This window comes from Anomaloglossus baeobatrachus, chromosome 7 (assembly GCF_048569485.1).
Source record: "Anomaloglossus baeobatrachus isolate aAnoBae1 chromosome 7, aAnoBae1.hap1, whole genome shotgun sequence".
NCBI lineage: Eukaryota > Metazoa > Chordata > Amphibia > Anura > Aromobatidae > Anomaloglossus > Anomaloglossus baeobatrachus.
This window is the reverse complement of record NC_134359.1, coordinates 277773078-277800076: the sequence shown is the minus strand read 5'-3', so window position 1 is coordinate 277800076 and position 26999 is coordinate 277773078. Positions and strand designations below refer to the sequence as shown.

The 26999-nt window shown below is 47.4% G+C and overlaps 1 protein-coding gene across 5 annotated transcripts in view; it reads left to right on the top strand.

Moving 5' to 3' along the window:
- LOC142245479 (dynein axonemal assembly factor 8-like) overlaps nt 1-26999 on the top strand; it is a 145957-nt gene that overhangs the window by 88912 nt on the left and 30046 nt on the right. For all 5 annotated transcript variants that reach the window (XM_075318209.1, XM_075318208.1, XM_075318205.1 and 2 more), the window contains exons 25-27: nt 350-545; nt 15655-15752; nt 25987-26083. In XM_075318209.1, the coding sequence (XP_075174324.1) occupies nt 350-545; nt 15655-15752; nt 25987-26083 (391 nt within the window). The remainder of the gene's footprint in view (nt 1-349; nt 546-15654; nt 15753-25986; nt 26084-26999) is intronic.

Sequence of the window (26999 nt, the reverse complement as noted above, 5' to 3'; positions counted from 1 at the left end):
TCCGGCGGCAACAACTGCCGGATCCGTTTTTTCATGTTTTTGCCGGATTGTGCCTGATGGCAAAAAACTGATGTGTGAACGCAGCCTAAGCACTGATCCAGCTCCAAGAAAGCCTCAAGAGGTGGCATTGGCTGCAGAAATAAGGAGATGGCAAAGTTAAAAAGGTGAACTTCCCGCTCCCCCCTGAAGCGCTCTACCATTATCTGGAATTGCAGCATTCGCTTAATTGGGACTATGCTGCAATACCAGAGACTGACAGTGAGCAAGGGGGGGGCGCTGTTTCTTCAAATGAAGACCCTTTTGTCTAAGCGCTAGATACTGACCCTGCAGTTTGTTGATATCGCTACAGGACAAGCTGCTCTGCCAAATGCACTGTGACTACCTGACCTCGGCGCCGAGCCTCGTGCTGTGTCTCCGGAGGATCAATGCGGTTCTCAAACTCCTGGACGTCCTGGGCCCGGACGATCCACAGCTGTGTAAAGCGCAAGACCAGTTCCTCTGGAGAGGCCATTATGGAACCAGTCCTGTGCAAAATGCCATGCATGGTATGTGAGTCCCCCCACGTTTACTTCCTTCTGTTATGTCCCATATTTAATCTTAAGTCCAAGAGGTAGGACCCCAACTATCAAGTGATAGCATATCCCTTACTGAAGGCTATGGACATATTACACATGGAAAAATGAGGTCTACATGTGTTTGCAGTTACCTTTTAGTTAGTTTCAAACTGCAATCTTCATTCCTTCATTCATTTTCAGACTCCCATTTACCCCAATATTCATTTTACAACCTGATCCAAGTTTCAGATTTGTTTTCCTATGGGAGTGTCGCCCCCAGTAATATAGACTGGATATGCATACTGTGTGTATCCAGGGTGCCTCTACCTTGATTTGGTCATATCATCACAGCTTCTATCCTGCACCCATTTCCTATTCATGTGCTTTTTTTTTCCTTATCTACAGACTGCGTTCTCTGCTCTCCATGAGACTGTACATGCTTTATCTTCCCTTTCTGAGACTGTACATGCTTTATCTTCCCTTTCTGAGACTGTACATGCTTTCTTTTCCATTCTCTGAGAGTGTGCATGTTTTGGCTGCCCCCCCGAGACTGTGCATGCTTTCTCTTCTCTCCATGAGACTGTGCATGCTTTCTCTTCTCTCCGTGAGACTGTGCATGCTTTCTCTTCTCTCCGTGAGACTGTGCATGCTTTCTCTTCTCTCCGTGAGACTGTGCATGCTTTCTCTTCTCTCCGTGAGACTGTGCATGCTTTCTCTTCTCTCCGTGAGACTGTACATGCTTTCTCTTCTCTCCATGAGACTGTGCATGCTTTCTCTTCTCTCCGTGAGACTGTGCATGCTTTCTCTTCTCTCCGTGAGACTGTGCATGCTTTCTCTTCTCTCCGTGAGACTGTGCATGCTTTGTCTTCTCTCCGTGAGACTGTGCATGCTTTGTCTTCTCTCCGTGAGACTGTGCATGCTTTCTCTGCTCTCCGTGAGACTGTGCATGCTTTCTCTTCTCTCCGTGAGACTGTGCATGCTTTCTCTGCTCTCCGTGAGACTGTGCATGCTTTCTCTTCTCTCCGTGAGACTGTGCATGCTTTCTCTTCTCTCCGTGAGACTGTGCATGCTTTCTCTTCTCTCCGTGAGACTGTGCATGCTTTGTCTTCTCTCCGTGAGACTGTGCATGCTTTCTCTTCTCTCCGTGAGACTGTGCATGCTTTCTCTTCTCTCCGTGAGACTGTGCATGCTTTCTCTTCTCTCCGTGAGACTGTGCATGCTTTCTCTTCTCTCCGTGAGACTGTGCATGCTTTCTCTTCTCTCCGTGAGACTGTGCATGCTTTCTCTTCTCTCCGTGAGACTGTGCATGCTTTCTCTTCTCTCCGTGAGACTGTGCATGCTTTCTCTTCTCTCCGTGAGACTGTGCATGCTTTCTCTTCTCTCCGTGAGACTGTAGATGCTTTCTCTGTTCTCCCTGAGACTGTACATGCTTTCTCTTCCCCTTTCTCTTGAGATCTATCTACAACCCCCTTTCTCCTCTCCTGCTGCAACCTCTAAGGCCACGTTCACACATAGTAATCTATCAGTATTTTAGATATGTTTTTGAAAGTCAAAATCAGAGCTGAAACACGATCACCACTTCTGCATTTTTCACCCTGAGACTGTACATGCTTTCTCTGCCCTCCCTGAGACTGTACATGCTTTCTCTGCCCTCCCTGAGACTGTACATGCTTTCTCTGCCCTCCCTGAGACTGTACATGCTTTCTCTGCCCTCCCTGAGACTGTACATGCTTTCTCTGCCCTCCCTGAGACTGTACATGCTTTCTCTGCCCTCCCTGAGACTGTACATGCTTTCTCTGCCCTCCCTGAGACTGTACATGCTTTCTCTGCCCTCCATGAGACTGTACATGCTTTCTCTGCCCTCCCTGAGACTGTACATGCTTTCTCTGCCCTCCATGAGACTGTACATGCTTTCTCTGCCCTCCTTGAGACAGGACATGCTTTCTCTGCCCTCCTTGAGACAGGACATGCTTTCTCTGCCCTCCTTGAGACAGGACATGCTTTCTCTGCCCTCCATGAGACTTTTTATGCTTTCTCTACTGTAACGATGTGGGCCCCGAGTATATGGGGGGGCCACACGTCAGGTATCGGGATTAACGCACAACGGAACAATTTGTCTCTTTAACAGACCATATGGTTTATTAACAGCTCAAATAAACCATACTAGGTCACATAACAGAAAGATGCCATGCCTTGGCTTTATCCTCAAAGTCCAACACATAACATAGTCCACACACTCTTGGACTTCCTCACACGTTTCACTGACCCTTGTCAGTACTTGGCTTTATCCTAAAAGTCCAATCCGGGTTACCTTCCTCTGAAGGCGGCTAGTGTCCTTACCAAGTTCCCCTGGCTCCAGCCAGGCTTTGCACATGGACCTAAAAGCCCCTTCCTTCAGGAGAAGGTCTCCTGAGCAGAGCAAAGCCCCCTGCTTCTGCTCTCCCCGTCTCCAGTACACCGCTGGAAGTCTAGAGCCAGCCTCTCCCTAGACTGCCCTAGACACACTCCACCCAGGCTCAGAGACAGGATTGCTTTAACCCCTGGAGCCACATCCACAGGTGGTAAGGAGTGTGTAATCAGCATCACACACCCTTCCATGGCTCTGCATGTAATGCAATCCTGTGGAACCACAGGTCCCAGCCAACTTCACATTGCAGAGCACCCACGCTTCTGCAAAACATACCGGCCCTTTGTAATACAGCCGGTCGATACCTCACACTGCCCTCCCTGAGACTGAACATGCTTTCTCTGCCCTCCCTGAGACTGAACATGCTTTCTCTGCCCTCCCTGAGACTGAACATGCTTTCTCTGCCCTCCCTGAGACTGAACATGCTTTCTCTGCCCTCCCTGAGACTGAACATGCTTTCTCTGCCCTCCCTGAGACTGAACATGCTTTCTCTGCCCTCCCTGAGACTGTACATGCTTTCTCTGCCCTCCCTGAGACTGTACATGCTTTCTCTGCCCTCCATGAGACTGAACATGCTTTCTCTGCCCTCCGTGAGACTGGACATGATTTCTCTGCCCTCCCTGAGACTGTACATGCTTTCTCTGCCCTCCATGAGACTGTACATGCTTTCTCTGCCCTCCCTGAGACTGTACATGCTTTCTCTGCCCTCCATGAGACTGGACATGCTTTCCCTGCTCTCCCTGAGACTGTACATGTTTTTTCTTCGGCGCTCCATTGGGAGACCCAGACGATTGGGTGTATAGCTACTGCCTCCGGAGGCCACACAAAGCATTACACTAAAAAGTGTAAGGCCCCTCCCCTTCTGGCTATACACCCCCCGTGGGATCACGGGATGCTCAGTTTTCAAGCTTTGTGCGAAGGAGGTCAGACATCCACGCATAGCTCCACTGTTTAGTCAGCAGTAGCTGCTGACTATATCGGATGGAAGAAAAGAGGGCCCATATAGGGTCCCCAGCATGCTCCCTTCTCACCCCACTTGCGGTTTGTTAAGGTTGAGGTACCCATTGCGGGTACGGAGGCTGGAGCCCACATGCTGCTTTCCTTCCCCATCCCCCTGAGGGGCTCTGTGGAAGTGGGATCTTACCGGCCCTCAAACCCTGAGGCCGGGCTCCATCCACAGACCCAGAGACCCTGCTGGAGGAGCTGAGTACCGTCAGGGACAAGGCCCTGCAACATTCAGGTACTCTGTGTCCCCGCACAGACAGGCCTCGCACACTCCAGACTTGCTGGGTGTGCTAGTGCGCCGGGGGCAGTAGCGCTGCGCGCTCGGGTTAGAGTCACTGCAGCTTAGCTGAGTGATTTTATGTGTTGGGAACTACCGCGCCGGCCGCTCCGGGAGCGGCGGCGCGGCTGGGACTTGTAGTGCGCCGGGGACTCGCGCTGACCGCGCTTTTACGGCGGCAGCGCTCATAAATCTAGTCCCCGGCTTTTGCGGCCTAGCTCCGCTTCGTTCCCGCCCCCACCCTGTCAATCAGGGAAAGGGAGAGACGCTGTTCTATAGTCAGCGCCGAGGGCTGGAGTCTTATTTACATACTCCAGCCCTCTCACTGGGCACAGTGGGGACGCAAGTTTCCCGCTCTTGATCTGAACACGCCCAGGGCCCGCCCCTCTCCACAGGACGCCGGCAGCCATTCCTGCATGCAGTCTGGCTGGAGAACGGACACAGGCTCTGGGGGACTCAGACAAGGGGCTCTGGCAACCACACACCCGCGTTTCTGCGGGCGGTAAGCTGCACATAAGTGCTGGCCCCACTAGTGCCACAGTGTTATTTGGTGCACTTTTTCCCTGTACCATATATATTTATATTGCACTGTACAGTCGCTTCTTGGCTTATACCCTATATTGCTCTGAGGAGACAACAACATGTCATCCGCAAAACGCAAGGGTGCCAAGGCACAGGCGGTATGCACTGCTTGTGCCGCATGTGGGGCTAATCTACCGGCAGGTTCCAATGACCCCCATTGTGTGCAATGTTCAATCCCTGTGCCACTTCGGCAGCCAGAGTCTATGGTAGTAGTGGCCCAGGCAGAGACGCCTGTGAACCCTGCCCCGGTGACGGGGACAGAATTTGCAATTTTTGCTGATAAGATGTCTGTGACTATGACAAAAATCCTGGAGACCTTGCAGTCCAGGCCAGTTACTCAGACCATGGACACTGCTGTGTCTATGCTCCCCGGCCCCCCTCAGCTGGAACTAATCCGTACTTCAAGGGGGTCCCAGGCATCACAGGCTGAAGAATCTGACTCGGATGACAGTCCCAGGCAGCCTAAGCGGGCTCGCTGGGAAAGACCCTCGACGTCATCACACTGGTCAGGGTCTCAGCGAGAAGAGTCTCTGTATGAGGAGACAGAGGTGGGTGATCAGGAGTCTAATCCTGACACCGCTCTCAATCTAGATACCCCTGATGGTGACGCTATGGTAAATGACCTTATAGCGGCCATCAATAGACTGTTGGATATTTCTCCCCCAGCCCCTTCAGCAGAGGAGGCAGCTTCACAGCAGGAGAAGTTCCATTTCCGGTATCCCAAGCGTAAATTGAGTACTTTTCTGGACCACTCTGACTTCAGAGAATCAGTCCAGAAACATCATGCTTATCCAGACAAGCGTTTCTCCAAACGTCTTAAGGATACACGTTATCCCTTTCCCCCTGACGTGGTCAAACGCTGGACCCAGTGTCCAAAGGTGGATCCCCCAATATCCAGGCTTGCGGCTAGATCCATAGTTGCAGTGGAGGATGGGGCTTCACTTAAAGATGCCAATGACAGACAGATGGACCTTTGGTTGAAATCTGTCTATGAAGCTATCGGCGCGTCGTTTGCTCCAGCATTCGCGGCCGTGTGGGCACTCCAAGCTATTTCAGCTGGTCTGGCACAGGTGGACTCTATCATACGTCCAGCAGTGCCGCGAGTGGCGTCCTTAACTACGCAAATGTCTGCGTTTGCGACCTACGCTATCAATGCGGTACTGGACTCTACGAGCCGTACCTCAATGGCGTCCGCCAACTCTGTGGTTTTGCGCAGAGCCTTGTGGTTAAAGGAATGGAAAGCAGATTCTGCTTCCAAGAAATGTTTAACCAGCTTGCCACTATCTGGAGACAGACTGTTTGGTGAGCAATTGGCTGAAATCATTAAACAGTCCAAGGGTAAGGACTCCTCCTTACCCCAGCCCAGATCAAGCAAACCTCAACAGAGGAAGTGGCAGTCGAGGTTTCGGTCCTTTCGAGGCTCGGGCAAGCCCCAATTCTCCTCGTCCAAAGGGACTCAGAAGGAGCAAAGGAGCTCAGATGCCTGGCGGGCTCACTCACGCCCCAAGAAAGCAACCGGAGGAACCGCTTCCAAGCCGGCTGCCTCATGACTTTCGGCCTCCTCTCTCCGCATCCTCGGTCGGTGGCAGGCTCTCCCGCTTTTGCGACATTTGGCTGCCACAGGTCAAGGACCGGTGGATAACAGACATTTTGTCTCACGGGTACAGGATAGAGTTCAGTTCTCGTCCTCCGCCTCGGTTCTTCAGAACTTCCCCACATCCCGACCGAGCAGATGCCCTTCTGCAGGCGGTGGGCTCTCTAAGAGCAGAAGGAGTGGTGATCCCTGTTCCTCTTCAGGAACAAGGGCAAGGTTTTTACTCCAATCTGTTTGTGGTGCCAAAAAAGGACGGCTCATTCCGTCCTGTTCTGGACCTAAAACTGCTCAACAAGCATGTGAACGCCAGGCGGTTCCGGATGGAATCCCTCCGCTCCGTCATTGCCTCAATGTCTCAAGGAGATTTCCTTGCATCGATAGACATCAAAGATGCTTATCTCCACGTGCCGATTGCTACAGAGCACCAACGCTTTCTACGTTTCGTGATAGGAGACGACCATCTTCAATTCGTAGCTCTGCCATTTGGTCTGGCGACAGCCCCACGGGTTTTCACCAAGGTCATGGCGGCAGTGGTAGCAATCTTGCACTCTCAGGGACACTCGGTGATCCCTTACTTAGACGATCTGCTTGTAAAAGCACCCTCTCAAGAGGCATGCCAACTCAGCCTGAATGTGGCGCTGGAGACTCTCCAGACTTTCGGGTGGATCATCAGCTTTTCAAAGTCCAATCTGTCACCGACCCAATCACTAACGTATCTTGGCATGGAGTTTCATACTCTCTCAGCGATAGTGAAGCTTCCGCTGGACAAGCAGCGGTCACTACAGACAGGGGTGCAGTCTCTCCTTCAAGGTCAGTCGCACCCCTTAAGGCGCCTCATGCACTTCCTAGGGAAGATGGTGGCAGCAATGGAGGCAGTCCCGTTTGCGCAGTTTCATCTGCGCCCACTTCAGTGGGACATTCTCCGCCAATGGGACGGAAAGTCAACATCCCTGGACAGGGAAGTCTCCCTTTCCCAGACGGCCAAGGACTCTCTGCAATGGTGGCTTCTTCCCACCTCATTATCACAGGGAAGATCCTTCCTACCCCCATCCTGGGCAGTAGTCACGACAGACGCGAGTCTGTCAGGGTGGGGAGCAGTTTTTCTCCACCACAGGGCTCAGGGTACGTGGACTCAGCAGGAGTCCACCCTTCAGATCAATGTTCTGGAAATCAGGGCAGTGTATCTGGCCCTACTAGCCTGCCAGCAGTGGCTGGAAAGAAAGCAGATCCGAATTCAGTCGGACAACTCCACAGCGGTGGCATACATCAACCACCAAGGAGGGACACGCAGTCGGCAAGCCTTCCAGGAAGTCCGGCGGATTCTGATGTGGGTGGAGGACAGAGCATCCACCATATCCGCGGTTCACATCCCGGGCGTGGAAAACTGGGAAGCAGACTTCCTCAGTCGCCAGGGTATGGACGCAGGGGAGTGGTCCCTTCACCCGGACGTGTTTCAGGAAATCTGTTGCCGCTGGGGGGTGCCGGACGTCGACTTAATGGCGTCTCGGCACAACAACAAGGTCCAGACCTTCATGGCGCGGTCTCGCGATCAAAGTGCTCTGGCGGTAGACGCCTTGGTGCAAGATTGGTCGCAGTTCCGGCTCCCTTATGTGTTTCCACCTCTGGCACTCTTGCCCAGAGTGCTACGCAAGATCAGATCCGATTGCAGCCGCGTCATACTCGTCGCTCCAGACTGACCGAGGAGGTCGTGGTACCCGGATCTGTGGCATCTCACGGTCGGCCAACCGTGGGCACTACCAGACCGACCAGACTTACTGTCCCAAGGGCCGTTTTTCCATCGGAATTCTGCGGCCCTGAACCTGACTGTGTGGCCATTGAGTCCTGGATCCTAGCGTCTTCAGGATTATCCCAAGGGGTCGTTGCCACCATGAGACAGGCTAGGAAGCCCACGTCTGCTAAGATCTACCACAGAACGTGGAAGATATTCTTATCCTGGTGCTCTGCTCAGGGAGTGTCTCCCTGGCCATTTGCATTGCCTACTTTTCTTTCTTTCCTGCAATCTGGGTTAGAAAAAGGTTTGTCGCTCGGCTCCCTTAAAGGGCAAGTCTCGGCGCTATCCGTCTTTTTTCAGAAGCGTCTAGCACGACTTTCTAAGGTGCGCACGTTCCTGCAGGGGGTTTGTCATATCGTACCCCCGTACAAGCGGCCGTTAGATACATGGGATCTGAACAGGGTACTAGTTGCCCTCCAGAAGCCGCCCTTCGAGCCTCTGAGGGATGTTTCACTTTCTCGACTATCTCAGAAAGTGGCTTTTCTGGTAGCGATCACATCTCTTCGGAGAGTGTCTGAGCTAGCAGCGCTGTCATCCAAGGCTCCTTTCCTGGTCTTCCACCAGGACAAGGTAGTGCTGCGCCCCATTCAGGAGTTTCTCCCTAAGGTGGTATCCTCTTTTCATCTAAATCAGGATATCTCCTTGCCTTCCTTTTGTCCTCATGCAGTTCATCGGTATGAGAAGGATTTACATTTGTTAGATCTGGTGAGAGCACTCAGAATCTACATTTCCCGCACGGCGCCCCTGCGCCGCTCCGATGCACTCTTTGTCCTTGTCGCTGGTAAGCGCAAAGGGTCGCAGGCTTCCAAAGCCACCCTGGCTCGATGGATCAAAGAACCAATTCTTGAAGCCTACCGTTCTGCTGGGCTTCCGGTTCCTTCAGGGCTAAAGGCCCACTCAACCAGAGCCGTGGGTGCGTCCTGGGCATTACGACACCAGGCTACGGCTCAACAGGTGTGCCAGGCAGCTACCTGGTCGAGTCTGCACACTTTCACCAAACATTATCAGGTGCATACCTATGCTTCGGCGGACGCCAGCCTAGGTAGAAGAGTCCTGCAGGCGGCAGTTGCCTCCCCATAGGGGAGGGCTGTCTTGCAGCTCTAACATGAGGTATTAATTTACCCACCCAGGGACTGCTTTTGGACGTCCCAATCGTCTGGGTCTCCCAATGGAGCGCCGAAGAAGAAGGGAATTTTGTTACTTACCGTAAATTCCTTTTCTTCTAGCTCCTATTGGGAGACCCAGCACCCGCCCTGTTGTCCTTCGGGATTTTTGGGTTTTTTTGGATACACATGTTGTTCATGTTGAACGGTTTTCAGTTCTCCGATGTTACTTCGGAGTGAATTTGTTTAAACCAGTTATTGGCTTTCCTCCTTCTTGCTTTAGCACTAAAACTGAGCATCCCGTGATCCCACGGGGGGTGTATAGCCAGAAGGGGAGGGGCCTTACACTTTTTAGTGTAATGCTTTGTGTGGCCTCCGGAGGCAGTAGCTATACACCCAATCGTCTGGGTCTCCCAATAGGAGCTAGAAGAAAAGGAATTTACGGTAAGTAACAAAATTCCCTTCATCTTCCTTCTCTGAGACTGTGTACATGCTTTCTCTACCCTCGATGAGACTGTGTACATGCTTTCTCTAACCTCGATGAGACTGTACATGCTTTCTCTACCCTCGATGAGACTGTACATGCTTTCTTTACCCTCGATGAGACTGTACATGCTTTCTCTACCCTCGATGAGACTGTACATGCTTTCTTTACCCTCGATGAGACTGTACATGCTTTCTCTACCCTCGATGAGACTGTACATGCTTTCTCTACCCTCGATGAGACTGTACATGCTTTCTTTACCCTCGATGAGACTGTACATGCTTTCTCTACCCTCGATGAGACTGTACATGCTTTCTCTACCCTCGATGAGACTGTACATGTTTTCTGTACCCTCCCTAAGACTTTTTATGCTTTCTCTGCCCTCCCAGAGACAGGACATGATTTCTCTGCCCTCCCAGAGACAGGACATGATTTCTCTGCCCTCCCAGAGACAGGACATGATTTCTCTGCCCTCCCAGAGACAGGACATGATTTCTCTGCCCTCCCAGAGACAGGACATGATTTCTCTGCCCTCCCTGAGACAGGACATGATTTCTCTGCCCTCCCTGAGACAGGACATGATTTATCTGCCCTCCCAGAGACAGGACATGATTTCTCTGCCCTCCCAGAGACAGGACATGATTTCTCTGCCCTCCCAGAGACAGGACATGATTTCTCTGCCCTCCCAGAGACAGGACATGATTTCTCTGCCCTCCCAGAGACAGGACATGATTTCTCTGCCCTCCCAGAGACAGGACATGATTTCTCTGCCCTCCCAGAGACAGGACATGATTTCTCTGCCCTCCCAGAGACAGGACATGATTTCTCTGCCCTCCCAGAGACAGGACATGATTTCTCTGCCCTCCCAGAGACAGGACATGATTTCTCTGCCCTCCCTGAGACAGGACATGCTCTCTCTGCCCTCCTTGAGGCAGGACATGCTCTCTCTGCCCTCCTTGAGACAGGACATGCTTTCTCTGCCCTCCTTGAGGCAGGACATGCTTTCTCTGCCCTCCTTGAGACTGTACATGCTTTCTCTACCCTCCCTGAGATTGGAAATGCTTTCGATGCCCTCCCTGAGACTGGACATGCTTTCCCTGCGCTCCCTGAGACTGTACATGTTTTATCGTCCTTCTCTGAGACTGTACATGCTTACAAGCTTTCTCTACCCTCGATGAGACTGTGTACATGCTTTATCTACCTTCCCTGAGACTGTACATGCTTTATTTACCTTCCCTGAGACTGTACATGCTTTCTCTACCTTCCCTGAGACTTTACATGCTTTATCTACCTTCCCTGAGACTGTACATGCTTTCTCTACCCTCCCTGAGACTTTTCATGCTTTCTCTGCCCCCCCCCCAAAGACTGAACATGCTTTCTCTGCCCTCCCTAAGACTGTACATGCTTTCTCTTCTCCTTTCTCTTGAGAGCTATGTACAACCCCCTTTCTCTTCCAGCTGCAATCTCTAAGTATCTGAAAGTCAAAATCAGGAGTGAAAAACAGGCACCACTTCTGCATTTCGCACCCACTCCTGATTTTGGCTTACAAATACTGATATAAAATACTGACCGTGGCCTAACACAGAGAAGGGAGAGGTGAGCAGAAAAAAACCATTGTAGCTCTCATACCTGGTTTTGACTGATTCGAAACATTTTTTGGGAAAAAAGGGCAGCTAGATAACGGACTTAGACACTCCAAAAAAACTAATAAAAAAATAAATTTGAAAAATAATAAAAAATAAATAAAAATTTGAAAAAATAATAAAATAAATTTTGAAAAAATAGTAAATAAAAACTATTTAGAAGGTTTTTAATTTCAGGAACAATACAAATAAAAATCTGTGCAAAGTTGTATAAAGCCTTGTGAAAAAAAATAAAATAAGTAGGCCAGTACCAGCGATCACCACTAGATGTCACTGCACTGATGCCTTCCACTGACTCTCAGCATAAATCACATATTAAATATTATTATTATTATTATTATTATTATTATTATTATTATTATATTACATGGTCCTCATGAAAATTGACCCATTTAGGAATCAGGACCCCCCAGTTCGGGGATCCTGTCTCTTTCCTTCGCTCGTTAATTAATTTTGGTTCCTAAGACGATCATTCGCCTTCTGAGATATTTCTCTCCGAGCCATAATTGCAGCATTTCCAACGTGTAAAGGGGAAGCGCTGAACGTTTTACACCATTAATGACCGGCTGGAGATGACGGCCGCCGACCATTACTAACCACCTCGTCAGTCCAGGTTTCCGACTTACTAGAAAACCTCAGGATGGAGCGTCTTAATTATTGATCACTTCCAAGGATTGTGATATCTGTCATTTCGATGGCCCTTACTCCGCACTCAATGGGGTCTAGTGATCGTATGTGGCTTGTAAAATCCCCCCCCCATATTGGCTCAGAGCGGATGAGTAGATATGACCCCCGTCTCTAAATTTAAAGAGGACCTGTCACTTCTCCTGACTCGTCAGTTTTATTAAATATTTAAATTCCGCTTTTATTAACAATCCCGACGCACGTTTTCTTAAAATTCTGCATTCCTTTGTTACTCCTCCTGGAAATGTGCGAATAACTTAGAACTCGGGATGTGTCGCTACACACTTTGACAACGTCCAAATCCGATTGGACACAAAGGGAATGGTAACACCTACTGTATTCTAATATTTCCCGGAGGAAAACATATTTGGAATCCGCTTGTATTAACAATCCAGACACATGTTTTCTTAAAATTCTGCATTGTTCTATTCCTTTGTTACTCCTCCTGGAAATGTGCAAATGACTTGGAATTCGGGATGTGTCGCTACACACTATGACAACGTCCAAACCCAATTGAACACAAAGGGAATGGTATCACCTACTGTATTCTAATATTTCCCGGAGGAAAATATATTTGGAATCTGCTTGTATTAACAATCCCGACGCATGTTTTCTTAAAATTCTGCATTGTTCTATTCCTTTGTTACTCCCCCTGGAAATGTGGGAATTACTTGCGAGTTACTCGGGATGTATTGCTACACACGATGACAACGTTCAAACCCGATTGGAAACAAGGGGAATGGTAACAGCCAATTGTCACTGTATTCTAATGTTTCCCGGAGGCATAACAGAGGAACAACGCAACATAAAATTCTGCAGAATTGTACTTTAATGGAGAATACAAGTATTTAATGAAAAGGCACAATTTTTATTATAAATATGGTAACCATTGTTGGCACACACGTCAGTTACATATGGCATGAGAAACTGATGGATGAAGGTCTGACCCCAGGATTATCTCCATGCCTAAAATGACTGGGTCAACGAAAGAGGAGTTTCCTCTTCGAGGTTTTACAAACTAATATAATATAAGAGCTGCATTCACATTGTAGGGATTATCTACAGTAAGTACACATAGAATCCAGCAGTGAATGTAAAGCATGAAGTAGATTGGAATAGGTAGGTGTTCTCTACAGTAAAGGCACATAGCTTCCAGTAGTGAATGAGACTGGAGTAGGTTGGAGTAAGTAGGTGTTCTCTACAGTAAAGGCACATAGCTTCCAGTAGTGAATGAGAATGGAGTAGGTAGGGATTCTCTACAGTAAAGGCACATAGTTTCCTGTAGTGAATGTGAATGGAGTAGGTAGGGATTCTCTACAGTAAAGGCACATAGCTTCCAGTAGTGAATGAGAATGGAGTAGGTAGGGATTCTCTACAGTAAAGGCACATAGTTTCCTGTAGTGAATGTGAATGGAGTAGGTAGGGATTCTCTACAGTAAAGGCACATAGCTTCCAGTAGTGAATGAGAATGGAGTAGGTAGGGATTCTCTACAGTAAAGGCACATAGTTTCCTGTAGTGAATGTGAATGGAGTAGGTAGGGATTCTCTACAGTAAAGGCACAGAGTTTCCAGTAGTGAATGAGAATGGAGTTGGTAGGAATTCTCTACAGTAAAGGCACATATTAATGAGAATGAAATAGGTTAGCGTAAGTAGGTCTTCCCTATAGTAAAGGCACATAGTTTCCAGTAGTGAATGAGAATGAAATAGGTAGGGATTATCTACAGTAAAGGCACATAGTTTCCAGTAGTGAATGAGAATGGAGTAGGTAGGTCTTCTCTACAGTAAAGGCACAATGTTTGCAGTAATGAATGAGAATGGACTAGGTTAGAGTAAGTAGGTCTTCCTTATAGTAAAGGCACATAGTTTCCAGTAGTGAATGAGAATGGAGTAAGTAGGTCTTCCCTACAGTAAAGGCAAATAGTTTATACTAGTGAATGAGAATGAAATAGGTAGGGATTCTCTACAGTAAAAGCACATACTTTAAAGTAGTGAATGAAAATGGAGTAGGTTAGAGTAGGTAGGGATTATATACAGTAAAGGCACATAGTTTCCAGTAATAAGTAATTGAGTAGGTTAGAGTAGGTAGGGATTCCTATAGAATGTTCATATACCATAGTATCCAGTGGGTAATGGGAAAGAAGTACATTGGAGTAGACAGGGATTCTGAACTGTAAGTGCAAATAGCATCCAGCTGTGAATGAGAACAAAAGTAGATTGGATTAGGAAAGGATTCTCTACAGTTAGGGGTACTTCTCACATAGCGAGATCGCTGCTGAGTCACGGTTTTGGTGACGCAGCAGTGACCTCATTAGCAATCTCGCTGTGTGTGACACTGAGCAGCGATCTGGCCCCTGCTGTGAGATCGCTGCTCGTTACACACTGCTCTGGTTCATTTTTTGGACGTTGCTCTCCCGCTGTGAAGCACCCTTCGCTGTGTGTGACAGCGAGAGAGCAACGATCTGAATGTGCAGGGAGCAGGAGCCGGCGTCTAGCAGCCTGCGGTAAGCTGTAACCAAGGTAAATATAGGGTAACCAAGCGAACCCCTTTGCTTGGTTACCCGATATTTACCTTGGTTACAGCGTCCGCTGCTCTCAGGCTGCCAGTGCCGGCTCCCTGCTCCCTGCACACGTAGCCGGAGTACACATTGGTTAAATAAGCAAAACGGTTTGCTTATTAACCCGATGTGTACTCTGGCTAGGAGTGCAGGGAGCTAGTGCTAAGCGGTGTGCGCTGGTAACCAAGGTAAATATCGGGTAACCAAGCGCTTGGTTACCCGATATTTACCTTAATTACCAAGCGCAGCATCGCTTCCACGCGTCGCTGGGGGCTGGTCACTAGTCGCTGGGGAGATCTGCCTGATTGACAGCTCACCAGCGTCCATGTAGCGACGCACCAGCGATCCTGACCAGGTCAGCTCGCTGGTGGGATCGCTGGAGCGTCGCTAAAGTGTGACGGTACCCTAAATGTATATATTATCCAGAAGTTAATATAATTAAGGTAGATTAGATTAGGTAGGGATTCTCTACATTTCCAAGAATGAATTAGATTGAGATAAATGAGGATTCTCTATAATAAGAGCATGTAGTGCACAGTGACAAATGAAGGAAATGAGAATGAAGTATTTTAGAGTAGGTAGGGATTCTCTACAGTAAGAACACAAAATATCCAGTGGTGAATGAGTTATGTAGTTTAGAGTAGGTAAGGATTTTCTACAGTAAGCATGCATACTACCCAGTAGTGAAGTAGTTTGGAGTAGGTAGGGAGTCTCTACAGTTATAGGAATGTATAGATTAGAGTAAATGGAGATTCTCTATAATAAGAGCACATTAGTGTATAGTGACCAATGAATGAGGTAAAAGGGAAGTATTTTGGAGGATTCTCTACAGTAAATGTATATATTATCCAGAAGTTAACTTAGGTAGGGATTTTCTCCAGTAAGTGCACATGGTATCTATCAGTGAATAGATCTTTCCTTGTACACTGTATTGTGTGTTTCTGACCTTTCGCCATTGTGTCCTGCTCTCCAGGCTCCACTTCTTACCAGGCTGCCATCCGAGAGATAAAGCGCTTTTTCCCTGACGGGCTTGTCTGCGATCATCAGTCCATTGTGCTAGAAAGCGAGCAGGTAAATGCCTGCCTTTCTTCTTCCAGTCCTGAAAATCTCCTTCCCGGGCTCCACGCCAAATAATCCTGCCTGACCGCCTTTATTTCTGAGATTGACCCCATTTTACCATATACCGGACCCGACTCGCAGTGGAGGAGATGGATTGTGTTGGTGTGAGGACGCAGCCCATCCGTATGCTGTATGAGCCATGCGCTGCCGCCGCCGCCATTTATGAGCCATGCTTCCTCTGCCTATAAATTGGCTGATGGCACGGTGTGAGGGACATCTGCATCCGGATATTGTCCTCCATCGGTTTCTTTAAATTAAAGGGATAGTTACACTACATCTAATTAAGTCTGAGAATATCTCTAGGAAACATCATGGCTTTATTACTAACAGAGAACCATGGCCAGCCCCATCCACCCGAGGAACCTTGTCATATAGATACCGGAAACATACCCTGGGTACGCAGCAGTGAGCATGCCCAGAGGCTGGCCGTTGTGTTTCTGGAGGAACTGGGGGCGGGTCTTCATCTCTCTGCAGGAAGTGGAGGGCGGGTCTTCATTTCTCTGCAGGAAGTGGAGGGCGGGTCTTCATCTCTCTGCAGGAAGTGGAGGGCGGGTCTTCATCTCTCTACAGGAAGTGGAGGGCGGGTCTTCATCTCTACAGGAAGTGGATGGTGGGTCTTCATTGCTACAGGAAGTGGAGGGCGGGTCTTTGTCTCTACAGGAAGTGGAGGGCGGGTCTTTGTCTCTACAGGAAGTGGGGGCGGGTCTTTGTCTCCACAGGAAGTGGGGGTGGATCTTTGTCTCTACAGGAAGTGGGGGCGGGTTTTCATCTCCACAGGAAGTGGGGCGGATCTTTGTCTCCAGAGGAAGTGGGGGCGGATCTTTGTCCCTACAGGAAGTGGGGTGGGTCTTCATCTCTACAGGAAATGGGGACGGGTCTTTACCTTTACAGGAAGTGGGGCGGGTCTGTATTTCTCTACAGAAAGTGGGAACTGGCCTTTATCTCTACAGGAAGTGGGAACTGGCCTTTATCTCTACAGGAAGTGGGGACGGGTCTTTATCTCTACAGGAAGTGGGGACGGGTCTTTATCTCTACAGGAAGTGGGGATGGGTCTTTAGCTCTACAAGAAGTGGGGACGGGTCTTTAGCTCTACATAGAAGTAGGGACGGGTCTTTAGCTCTACAGGAAGTGGGGACGGGTCTTTATCTCTACAGGAAATGGGGACGGGTCTTTATCTCTACAGGAAGTGGGGACGGGTCCTTATCTCTACAGGAAGTGGGGACGGGTCTTTATCTCTACAGGAAGTGGGGACGGGTCTTTATCTCTACAGGAAGTGGGGACGGGTCTTTATCTCTACAGGAAATGGGGACGGGTCTTTATCTCTACAGGAAGTGGGGACGGGTCTTTATCTCTACAGGAAGTGGGGACGGGTCTTTATCTCTACAGGAAGTGGGGACAGGTCTTTATCTCTACAGGAAATGGGTATGGGTCTTTATCTCTACAGGAAGTGGGGATCAGTCTTTACCTTTACAGGAAGTGGGAACTGGCCTTTGCCTCTACAGGTAGTGGGGATGAGTCTTTACCTTTACAGGAAGTGGGGCAGATCCTTGTTTCTTTGCAGGAAGTGGGGGCGGCTCTGTCTTTACAGGAAGTGGAGGGAGGTCTCTGTCTCTACAGGAAGTGGGGTCGGGTCTGTCTCTATACAGGAAGTGGGGGGAGGGTCTTTGTTTCTCTGCAGGAAGTGGAGGCGGGTCTATGTCTCTACAGGAAGTGGGGATGGGTCTTTGCTTCTCTGCAGGAAGTGGGTCTTTGTATTTGTAAGTGAAGAAGGGGTTAGTCTTTGTCTCTCTACAGCAGACCTGGGCAAGGGGCGGCCCGCGGGCCACATCCGGCCCGCCTACTCTCTGTGACCGGCCCGCCTGGCTCAGGGCGTCCTTGCTGGCCGGTCACTGATGAGGACAATCTGACCTGTTGTCCGGAGCTCCAGGCTCCGGGAGGCCCGTGGTCAGATTGCCCTCATCACACGCTGCGTGCCGGGCAGGGAAACAGAGGACAGATCCTGCAGCGCCTCACAGTGTAGGCAGCGGAACGCAGGAATCTCTCCTCTGTTCCCTGCCCGGCAACTTTTCTCTGTGACACACGCGCGCCCTGATATCGTCAGTACGGCGCGCGCGTGTCATTTGAAAAGTTCCCGCCCGGCAGGAGAAGAAGCTGCAGCAGCCGGGGCCGTACGGAGAGCGGCAGCGGCGGGGGCTCCTAGGAATACAGCATCGGCGCGCGCAGCCTGGGCATGTGAAAGAGAAGCCGCTCAGCGGGGGGTATGTACGGAGGTGCCTGAGGAGGGGACAATAAGAAGAGAGGTGAGTGGTTACTAGTAACCTGTGGGGACAATGGGGAGCGGGCGGGGGGGGGAAGGGGGGTAACTGTTTGACAAATATTTGGGGTGTAGTGGTGTAGGATATGGGACTGTAGTTTTACAGGTGTGGTATATGGGGGGGTGTAGTATATAGTGGTGTAGTTTTATAGGGGTGTAGTATATTACAGGTGTATATAGGGGTGTAGTATATTACAGGTGTATATAGGGGTGTAGTATAATACTACACCCCTATATACACCTGTATTCTACTACACCCCTATATACACCTGTATTCTACTACACCCCTATATACACCTGTATAATACTACACCCCTATATACACCTGTATAATACTACACCCCTATATACACCTGTATTATACTACACTCCTATATACACCTGTATTATACTACACCCCTATATACACCTGTATTATACTACACCCCTGTATACACCTGTATTATACTACACCCCTATATACTACACCTGTATTATACTACACCACTATATACTACACCTGTATTATACTACACCACTACACCCCTATATACACCTGTATTATACTACACACCAGTACACCCCTATATACACCTGTAATATACTACACACAGGTGTATATAGGGGTGTAGTGGTGTAGTATAATACAGGTGTATATAGGGGTGTAGTATAATACAGGTGTATATAGGGGTGTAGTATAATACAGGTGTATATAGGGTGTAGTGGTGTAGTATAATACAGGTGTATATAGGGGTGTAGTATAATACAGGTGTATATAGGGTGTAGTGGTGTAGTATAATACAGGTGTGTATATAGGGGTGTAGTATATTACAGGTGTATATAGGGGTGTAGGGGTGTAGTATAATACAGGTGTAGTATAGTGGTGTAGTATAATACAGGTGTAGTATATAGGGGTGTAGTAAAATACAGGTGTAGTATAATACAGGTGTATATAGGGGTGTAGTCTAATACAAGCGTAGTATATAGGGGTGTAGTGATGAAGTATATAGTGGTATAGTATAGAGAGGTGTAGTTTATTATAGGTGTAGTGTATAGGGATGTATATTACAGGTGTAGTATGTGGCGGGTGTAGTGATGTATATGGGGATTGTGTGTATGTATACATTGTGTGTGTGTGTGTGTGTGTGGAACCGAGTTAATTATATTAGTCCGGCCCTCTAAAACCATCCCAATTTCTCATGCGGCCCCATGGGAAAATTAATTGCCCAACCCTGCTCTACAGGAAGGGTGGTGGATTGTTGCATTTCTACAACGAGGGGTGTAACGTAGAGGCGGATTTTTAGTTCAGGGCAGGCACGCTATTGGACAATGGCAGGAGCATTGTATGCTGGGAATTGATTGGAAAATAAGTTCCAGCTCCTGTAGTGCTGTCAGAATGCTGATAAAGAGAAACCGCCTACTAAAAAATAGTGAATGACAGGTTACAGAGCATTTTCAGGACATATCATGGGTGATTGCATTATATGCAGTATATCACAAAAGTGAGTACACCCCTCCCAATTTTGTACATTTTTTTTATCATATCTTTGATATAGGTTTCACCTCATCTGTCATGTAGCAATCGCCATGTTCTAGGCATCGGAATAAACCTCCTTAATTTTCTATTTTAAGAATAATTTTCCCGGAAGAGTTAACACAATCCTAAAAAAAAAAAAAAAATTTGGCCGGGAATTGGGCTACCAGACAGACGGCACAGATTTTTCGGAACACACCATGAGACTTTTGCCCAAAATAGCTACCACGAAAGTACAAGGCGTATGCTGATATTTTTGGTTGTCCTGGATTGTGCAGGCAGGATATATACTGTACGTGCTGTATACACAGCTGTGCCCACACGGCCACCTGCCCAGGGGACGATAACGCCGGAAATATGTAACTGAGCAGGAAAGGTGATTATTTACCTGCTGAATCTGCATGGCCTTTATATATCATTTTTTTGTTTGTTTTTGTTTTTTTTACTACATTATATATTAGGCTTTCTATTATTTTATTACTATATTATCTATTAGATTTTACACTTTTGCTATTACTGTTTTTATTACTAGAGTATTATCATCATGTTTTTGGCTCTTTGCTTTGACTCTTTTATTATTAGATATTTTAGACTTTTTCTAATAAATATATATATAATTAGTGCAGACCAAAAGTTTGGACACACCTTCTCATTCAAAGAGTTTTCTTTATTTTCATGACTCTGAAAATTGTAGATTCACATTGAAGGCATCAAAACTATGAATTAACACATGTGGAATGAAATACTTAAAGTGTGAAACAACTTAAAATATGTCTTCTATTCCAGGTTCTTCAAAGTAGCCACCTTTTGCTTTGATTACTGCTTTGCACACTCTTGGTATTCTCTTGATGAGCTTCAAGAGGTAGTCACCGGAAATGGTTTTTCAACAGTCTTGAAGGAGTTCCCAGAGATGCTTAGCACTTGTTGGCCCTTTTGCCGTCACTCTGCGGTCCAGCTCACCCCCAAACCATCTCGATTGGGTTCAGGTCTGGTGACCGTGGAGGCCAGGTCATCTGGCGTAGCACCCCATCACTCTCCTTCTTAGTCAAATAGCCCTTACACAGCCTGGAGGTGTGTTTGGGGTCATTGGTCTGTTGAAAAATAAATGATGGTCCAACTAAACGCAAACCGGATGGAATAGCACGCCGCTGCAAGATGCTGTGGTAGCCATGCTGTTTCAGTATGCCTTCAATTTTGAATAAATCCCCAACAGTGTCACTAGCAAAGCCCCCCCACACCATCACCCCTCCTCCACCATGCTTCACGGTGGGAATCAGCCATGTAGAGTCCATCCGTTCACCTTTTCTACAAAGACGCGGTAGTTGGATCCAAAGATCTCAAATTTAGACTCATCAGAGCAAAGCACAGATTTCCACTGGTCTAAGGTCCATTCCTTGTGTTCTTTAGCCCAAACAAGTCTCTTCTGCTTGCTGCCTGTCCTTAGCAGTGGTTTCCTAGCAGCTATTTTACCATGAAGGCTGCTGCACAAAGTCTCCTCTTAACAGTTGTTCTAGAGATGAGAAGGTGTGTCCAAACTTTGGTTCTGTACTTTATGTATACAGAGGAAGAACCTGATTTATATACATGTGCTTATTTGATGTATACTGTTTTTAGCCATATAAGAAGTGATATATTCTCTCTGTATTGATTCCTAATTGTTCAATAAAAAAGACCTGATTTAAAAAAAAAATAACGAAGTATCCAGACCCAACCTCCATAAAACAAAAGACCAGGACCCGGCTATCCATGACTATATAACTGGCTCGTCCATCAGACCCTTCCATTCTCTCTTTCCTGAAGGAAACTCCTCACCTGCCGCTTGGCTTCTATTCGAACATATAAAAAGTTTCATAAAATCTCTATCCCTTCAGACAAACATCTTCAGACCATTAACCATATTCGAGAGCCTATGCCTGCAGAAAGAAGTCCCGGTACACACAGTCTCTCTTCTATATGGCTTGTTTCAAGACCCTTCTCCGTCTGGCCGGCCTTGCCCTCCTTTTCTCTTGGTGTGGGAGAGGGACTTGGCTAGGACTTTTTCAGATCTAGAACGAGACAATTTTCCTCCTTCCTCAGAAGTCGTCGCTCTATGCTTTGTCACAGGAAAGTGGTCATAAGATCGTCTCCAGGTGGTACAAGGATTCATGCTATGTTCCCCGCCGCCCCGACACTGGTTGGAGGTGTGAGCATGGTACTGGGTCACACCTCCATATTTGGTGGGAGTGCCCGGCGCTGAAGAGCTTCTGAGACGTTGTGTTTCAACTAAAGAACTCCGACCCACACCAGAGCTATCGCTCCTTTCACTCTTGGGAGGGGGCCCTATTCGGGATTGAAAAAGAGGATGGCACGACAAGTTTTCACTGCGTCAAGAAGCCTAATCCCTAGGTACTGGAAAAGGAAGGCCTTTGCCTCGCGAGCGGAACATGTATCGGAACTCAACATGATCTATAGAATGGAGGAGTTGATAGGTCAACAAATTGGTACACGGGATAAGGTTGTTGAGATCTGGGCGTCCTGGATTATGCTCAGGGAGACCCCAGAATTCATTGCATGGCTCCGGGAGCTGGGCTGATTGACCTGAGTTGCTGCGGACCACACCTTAGACACAATCTACTAGCTACTAGCTGTGGATGAATCCAGATGGGAACCTTCTGTTCCTACCCTCTATTCCCTCCCCTCTTCCCACCCCCTCTCATTCCTCCCCCCCCCCAGCCTTGTCTGTCATATCTTGTATTATTGACCTATAGCGACATTGGTCCACACTGAGCTTGACGGCCTTTTAGGGACATCCGCCCCCTTTTTCAGGTTGGAATGGACCAGATCGAGGTCTCCCCTGGGGAGACATTAGGTTATTGGGGCATGCTATAAGTTGGTTGTGTTTATAAAATAATGAATGTATTAATAATGTACTATGCTTCAACATTTTATGTTGAAAACCAATAAAATTTGATTTACAAAAAAATTAGAAGGTCAAGGAGCAGTTTGCGCACCCAAACGCTGTGACCTTCTGCAGCCAGACACCACAGAAAGTCTGTCACCCGAGACACACTCATGACAACCCTCCACTTAATACCCTTTACCTTCTGGAATAAGTAACTGCAATCAGTCGCCTCCTATAACCGTCCACAAGCTTCTTCCTCCTCTCACCTGGAATTTTGGACTCTTCTTTATAAACTGCTCCAGGTCTCTCTCATATTTGAAGGCGTCTTCTCTTCTCCCAATAGAAATGTTAAGATCTCTCCACAGGTGTCAATGGGATTAAGATCCGAACTCATTGCTGCCGCTTCAGAACTCTCCAGCGCTTTATTTCCATCCATTTCTGGAGGCTTCTTAAAGTATGTTTGTCCTGCTGGAAGACCCATGACCTAGGACACAAACACAGCTTTCTGACACTGGGCACTACATTGTCACCCAGAATCCTTTAGTAATCTTCAGATTTCATGATGCCTTGCACACAGTCAAGGGCCCCAGTGCCAGAAGAAGCAAAACAACCCCAAAACATCTGACCACCACCATGTGTGACTGTAGGTCTTGTGTTCTTTTCTTTGTAGGCCTCATTCTGTTTTCGGTTAACAGTAGAATGATGTGCTTTACAAAAAAGCTTCTACTTTATCTTGGTCTCATATGTCCGCAAGACGCTTTTCCAGAATTATTTTGGTTGCTCATGTATATTTTGGCTGTTTTATGTCTCTGTGTCAACAGTGGGGTCCTCCTGGGTCTCCGTAGCAGTAAACAGTAGCATGATGCGCTTTACCAAAATGCTCTATCTTGCTCTCATCTGTCCACAAGACACTTTCCCAGAAGGATTTTGGTTACTCACGTACATTTTGGCAAACTGCAGTCTAGCTTTTTTCTGTCTCTGTGTCAGCAATGGGGTCCTCCTGGGTCTTCTCCATAGCATTTAATTCCGATGTGGAAGGATAGTTCCCACTGACACGGGTGCACCCTGAGCCTTGAGGGCAGCTTGAATTTCTTTGGACCTTGATTGCAGCTGCTTATTCACCATCCGGTCTTCCCTGCTGCAACCTTTCATCAATTTTTCTCTGCCGTCCACGTCCAGGAAGATTAGCTACAGTGCCATATGTTGTAAACTTCTTGAGTTATGTTGCACGTCGTGGACAAAGGAACATCAAGATCTCTGGAGATGGAGTTGTAACCTTTGAGATTGTTGATATTTTTCAACAATTTTGCTTTACAAGTCTTCAGACAGTTCTCTTCTCCTCTTTCTGTTCTCCATGCTCTTTGTGCAACACACAGACACACAATGCAAAGATTGACTCAACTTCTCCCGTTTTTATCTGGTTTTAGGTGTGATTTCTATATTGCCCACACCTGTTACTTGCCACAGGTGAGCTTGAATGAGCATCAGATGCTTGAAATAAAGTTATTGTCAATTTTTTCAGGCACAATTTTGCAGTTTTGTGTGAAATTATGTTCAATTTGCCTTTTTTTTCTCAGTTTTTTTTTGTGTTGTTCCTATACAGAGAAAGAAAATAAACATCTATGATGAAATGTATATAATTGTAATAATTTTCTGCAAGAAATACTTTATTTTCTGGAACAATTTCAAGGGTGTCAACACTTTGGGCCACGACGGTATTATATTTTAGGTATTTGCCGTGACTGTTTTTTGTTTTTTTTTATTACTATGTTATATCATTTTATTTTGTTCTTTTATTTTACGTTGTGTTGAGCTGTCTTTATGGCAGGCGATTTATGGTCGGGAAAGTGGGTCTTTGTGTGCATCCAGCTTCCTTTGTAACAGACCCAGTTTTCAGGCACCTCCAGGGTAAGGTCTAATCTGCTGTCTTGGCTTCCTCTGCTGCTGCGACACCTCCTCGGGCTCATTTTCTCATGTACAAGTGGCTTAATACAAAAGGACTGAGCCGCATCAGACAATCTTACGCATTGATATCCTATTAAAAAGTCACGACGCTGTTAATCAGTCCACCTTAAAGGACTTCCAGCAACTATAACCCCAAAATTAACAGTGGACCCCTTTAATATTCTGTTCAGCCTTTTTGCATGTAGTTGTCTTATACACAGGTAACAGATGTTGATTGGTGCATTTAATTGAAGCCATTAGAGAGGTCTCAAGGGCTGTAACCAGGCACGAAAGAATGATATTACTGCTTAGTTGCAGCAGTGATGTAATTCTCACTCATGAAGCAGGAGGATCAGGATGAGCACTTGGGATTGTGTTTCATTGCTGGCAATCTATAGGAAAAGCAGTTTGAAGGATTATTCCAATTGTATTGCTAAGATATGCCATAACATGATACACTGTTGGGGTCTGATCTCTGTTACCTTTTGTCAATCCCAAACGGTCACCCACTATTGCTTATCTCAGCACCAGGGCAGCTGCAAACTAAACTGTTCTAAAATATAAAGCAGCTAGCTAAGGGACTGGGTAGCCGGCTGTCAGACACAGCCTGACTCCCCATAGAGAAGACAAAGATGGATTATTACCATCTCAGCCTTCCCTATCGCTGTATAAATTGTAAAGCAGCTAGCTAAGGGACTTGGTAGCCGGCTGTCAGACACAGCCTGACTCCCCATAGAGAAGACAGAGATGGATTATTACCATCTCAGCCTTCCCTATCGCTGTATAAAATGTACAGGAGCTAGCTACGGGAGTGGGTAGCCGGCTGTCAGACACAGCCTGACTCCCCATAGAGAAGACAGAAATGGATTAGTACCAACTCTGCCTTCCCTATCGCTGTATAAAATGTAAAGCAGCTAGCTAAGAGAGCGGGTAGCCGGCTGTCCGACACAGCCTGACTCCCCATAGAGAAGACAGAGATGGATTAGTACAATCTCTGCCTTCCCTATCGCTGTATAAAATGTAAAGCAGCTAGCTATGGGAGCGGGTAGCCAGCTGTCAGACACAGCCTGACTCCCCATAGAGAAGACAGAAATGGATTAGTACCATCTCTGCCTTCCCTATCGCTGTATAAAATGTAAAGCAGCTAGCTATGGGAGCGGGTAGCCAGCTGTCAGACACAGCCTGACTCCTCATAGAGAAGACAGAAATGGATTATTTCCATCTCTGCTTTCCCTATCACTGTATAAAATGTAAAGCAGCTAGCTATGGGAGCGGGTAGCCAGCTGTCAGACACAGCCTGACTCCCAAAGGAGAAGACAGAAGTGGATTATTACCATCTCTGCCTTCCCTATCGCTGTATAATATACAAACTGTGCAGAACCAGCACTAATCTAACACTATGGCTTCTTCACACTGGATTGTGGGGGGTCCCGGCAGTCCTACCCCCACCAGCAGGAAGCGATGGCGCATCCTAAAAATCTTTCATCACTTCTTATTATGGTTTACTATGTTACCTTCACCTTTCTCTCCTCAGATCCCCAGACTGACACATGATGTCCTATTCAATAGCAGAAAACAAAGACAAACTGTGAAGAATCAGGACTGCAATGGAGAACGATCACCGAGTACAGGTAACTGGGTGCAAACATGGCCTGGAACGTTAGAAAGTTCATAGGGGTCCTTTATGAGGAGGGGTATCTGTACTAATTCGGGATAGTCAAGATAGTAACTTCACCTAAAGGTATAATATATTAAAAAATGCCCTTCAAGACTTGCTGTATACTGGGAACACGCTACAAGACCTGCCGTATACTCGGAATATCCCACAAAACCTGTTGTATACCAGGAACACCCCACAAGACCTGCCGTATACTGGGAATATCCCACAAGACCTTCTGTATACCGGGAACTTCCCAGAAGACCTGCCGTGTACCGGGAACACCCCACAAGACCTGCCGTATACCGGGAACACCCCACGAGACCTGCCGTATACCGGGAACACCCCACGAGACCTGCCGTATACCGGGAACACCCCACGAGACCTGCCGTATACCGGGAACACCCCACGAGACCTGCCGTATACCGGGAACACCCCACGAGACCTGCCGTATACCGGGAACACCCCACAAGACCTGCCGTATACCGGGAACTTCCCACAAGACCTGTTTATTGGGAAACCCCACAAGACCCACCACTTTGGAGACGCTTTGAGTCAGTCATCTAAATATCACAGTATGGCTCTTCTGAAAGTCCTCAGATTTTTTCGGTTGCCCGGTCCTCCAACAGATCAGCTCTTACAATAAACCAATAAAAATAATAATTTTATATACTGCTGCACAATTAATATAACAACTGGTTTCTCAAAATTTACTACAAAATGCTACATTTACTGACTACAACAGTCCCAGAAATATTCACTCCTTTATGACAGGCCTGGCTAGAGCTTAGTAGAACCCCTCTGGCTGTTATAACTTGCTGCAAACCCGATACAGAGGCAGACTCCAGCTGCTGGCAGCGTTCCTAATTAAGCTTATACAATTTCTCATG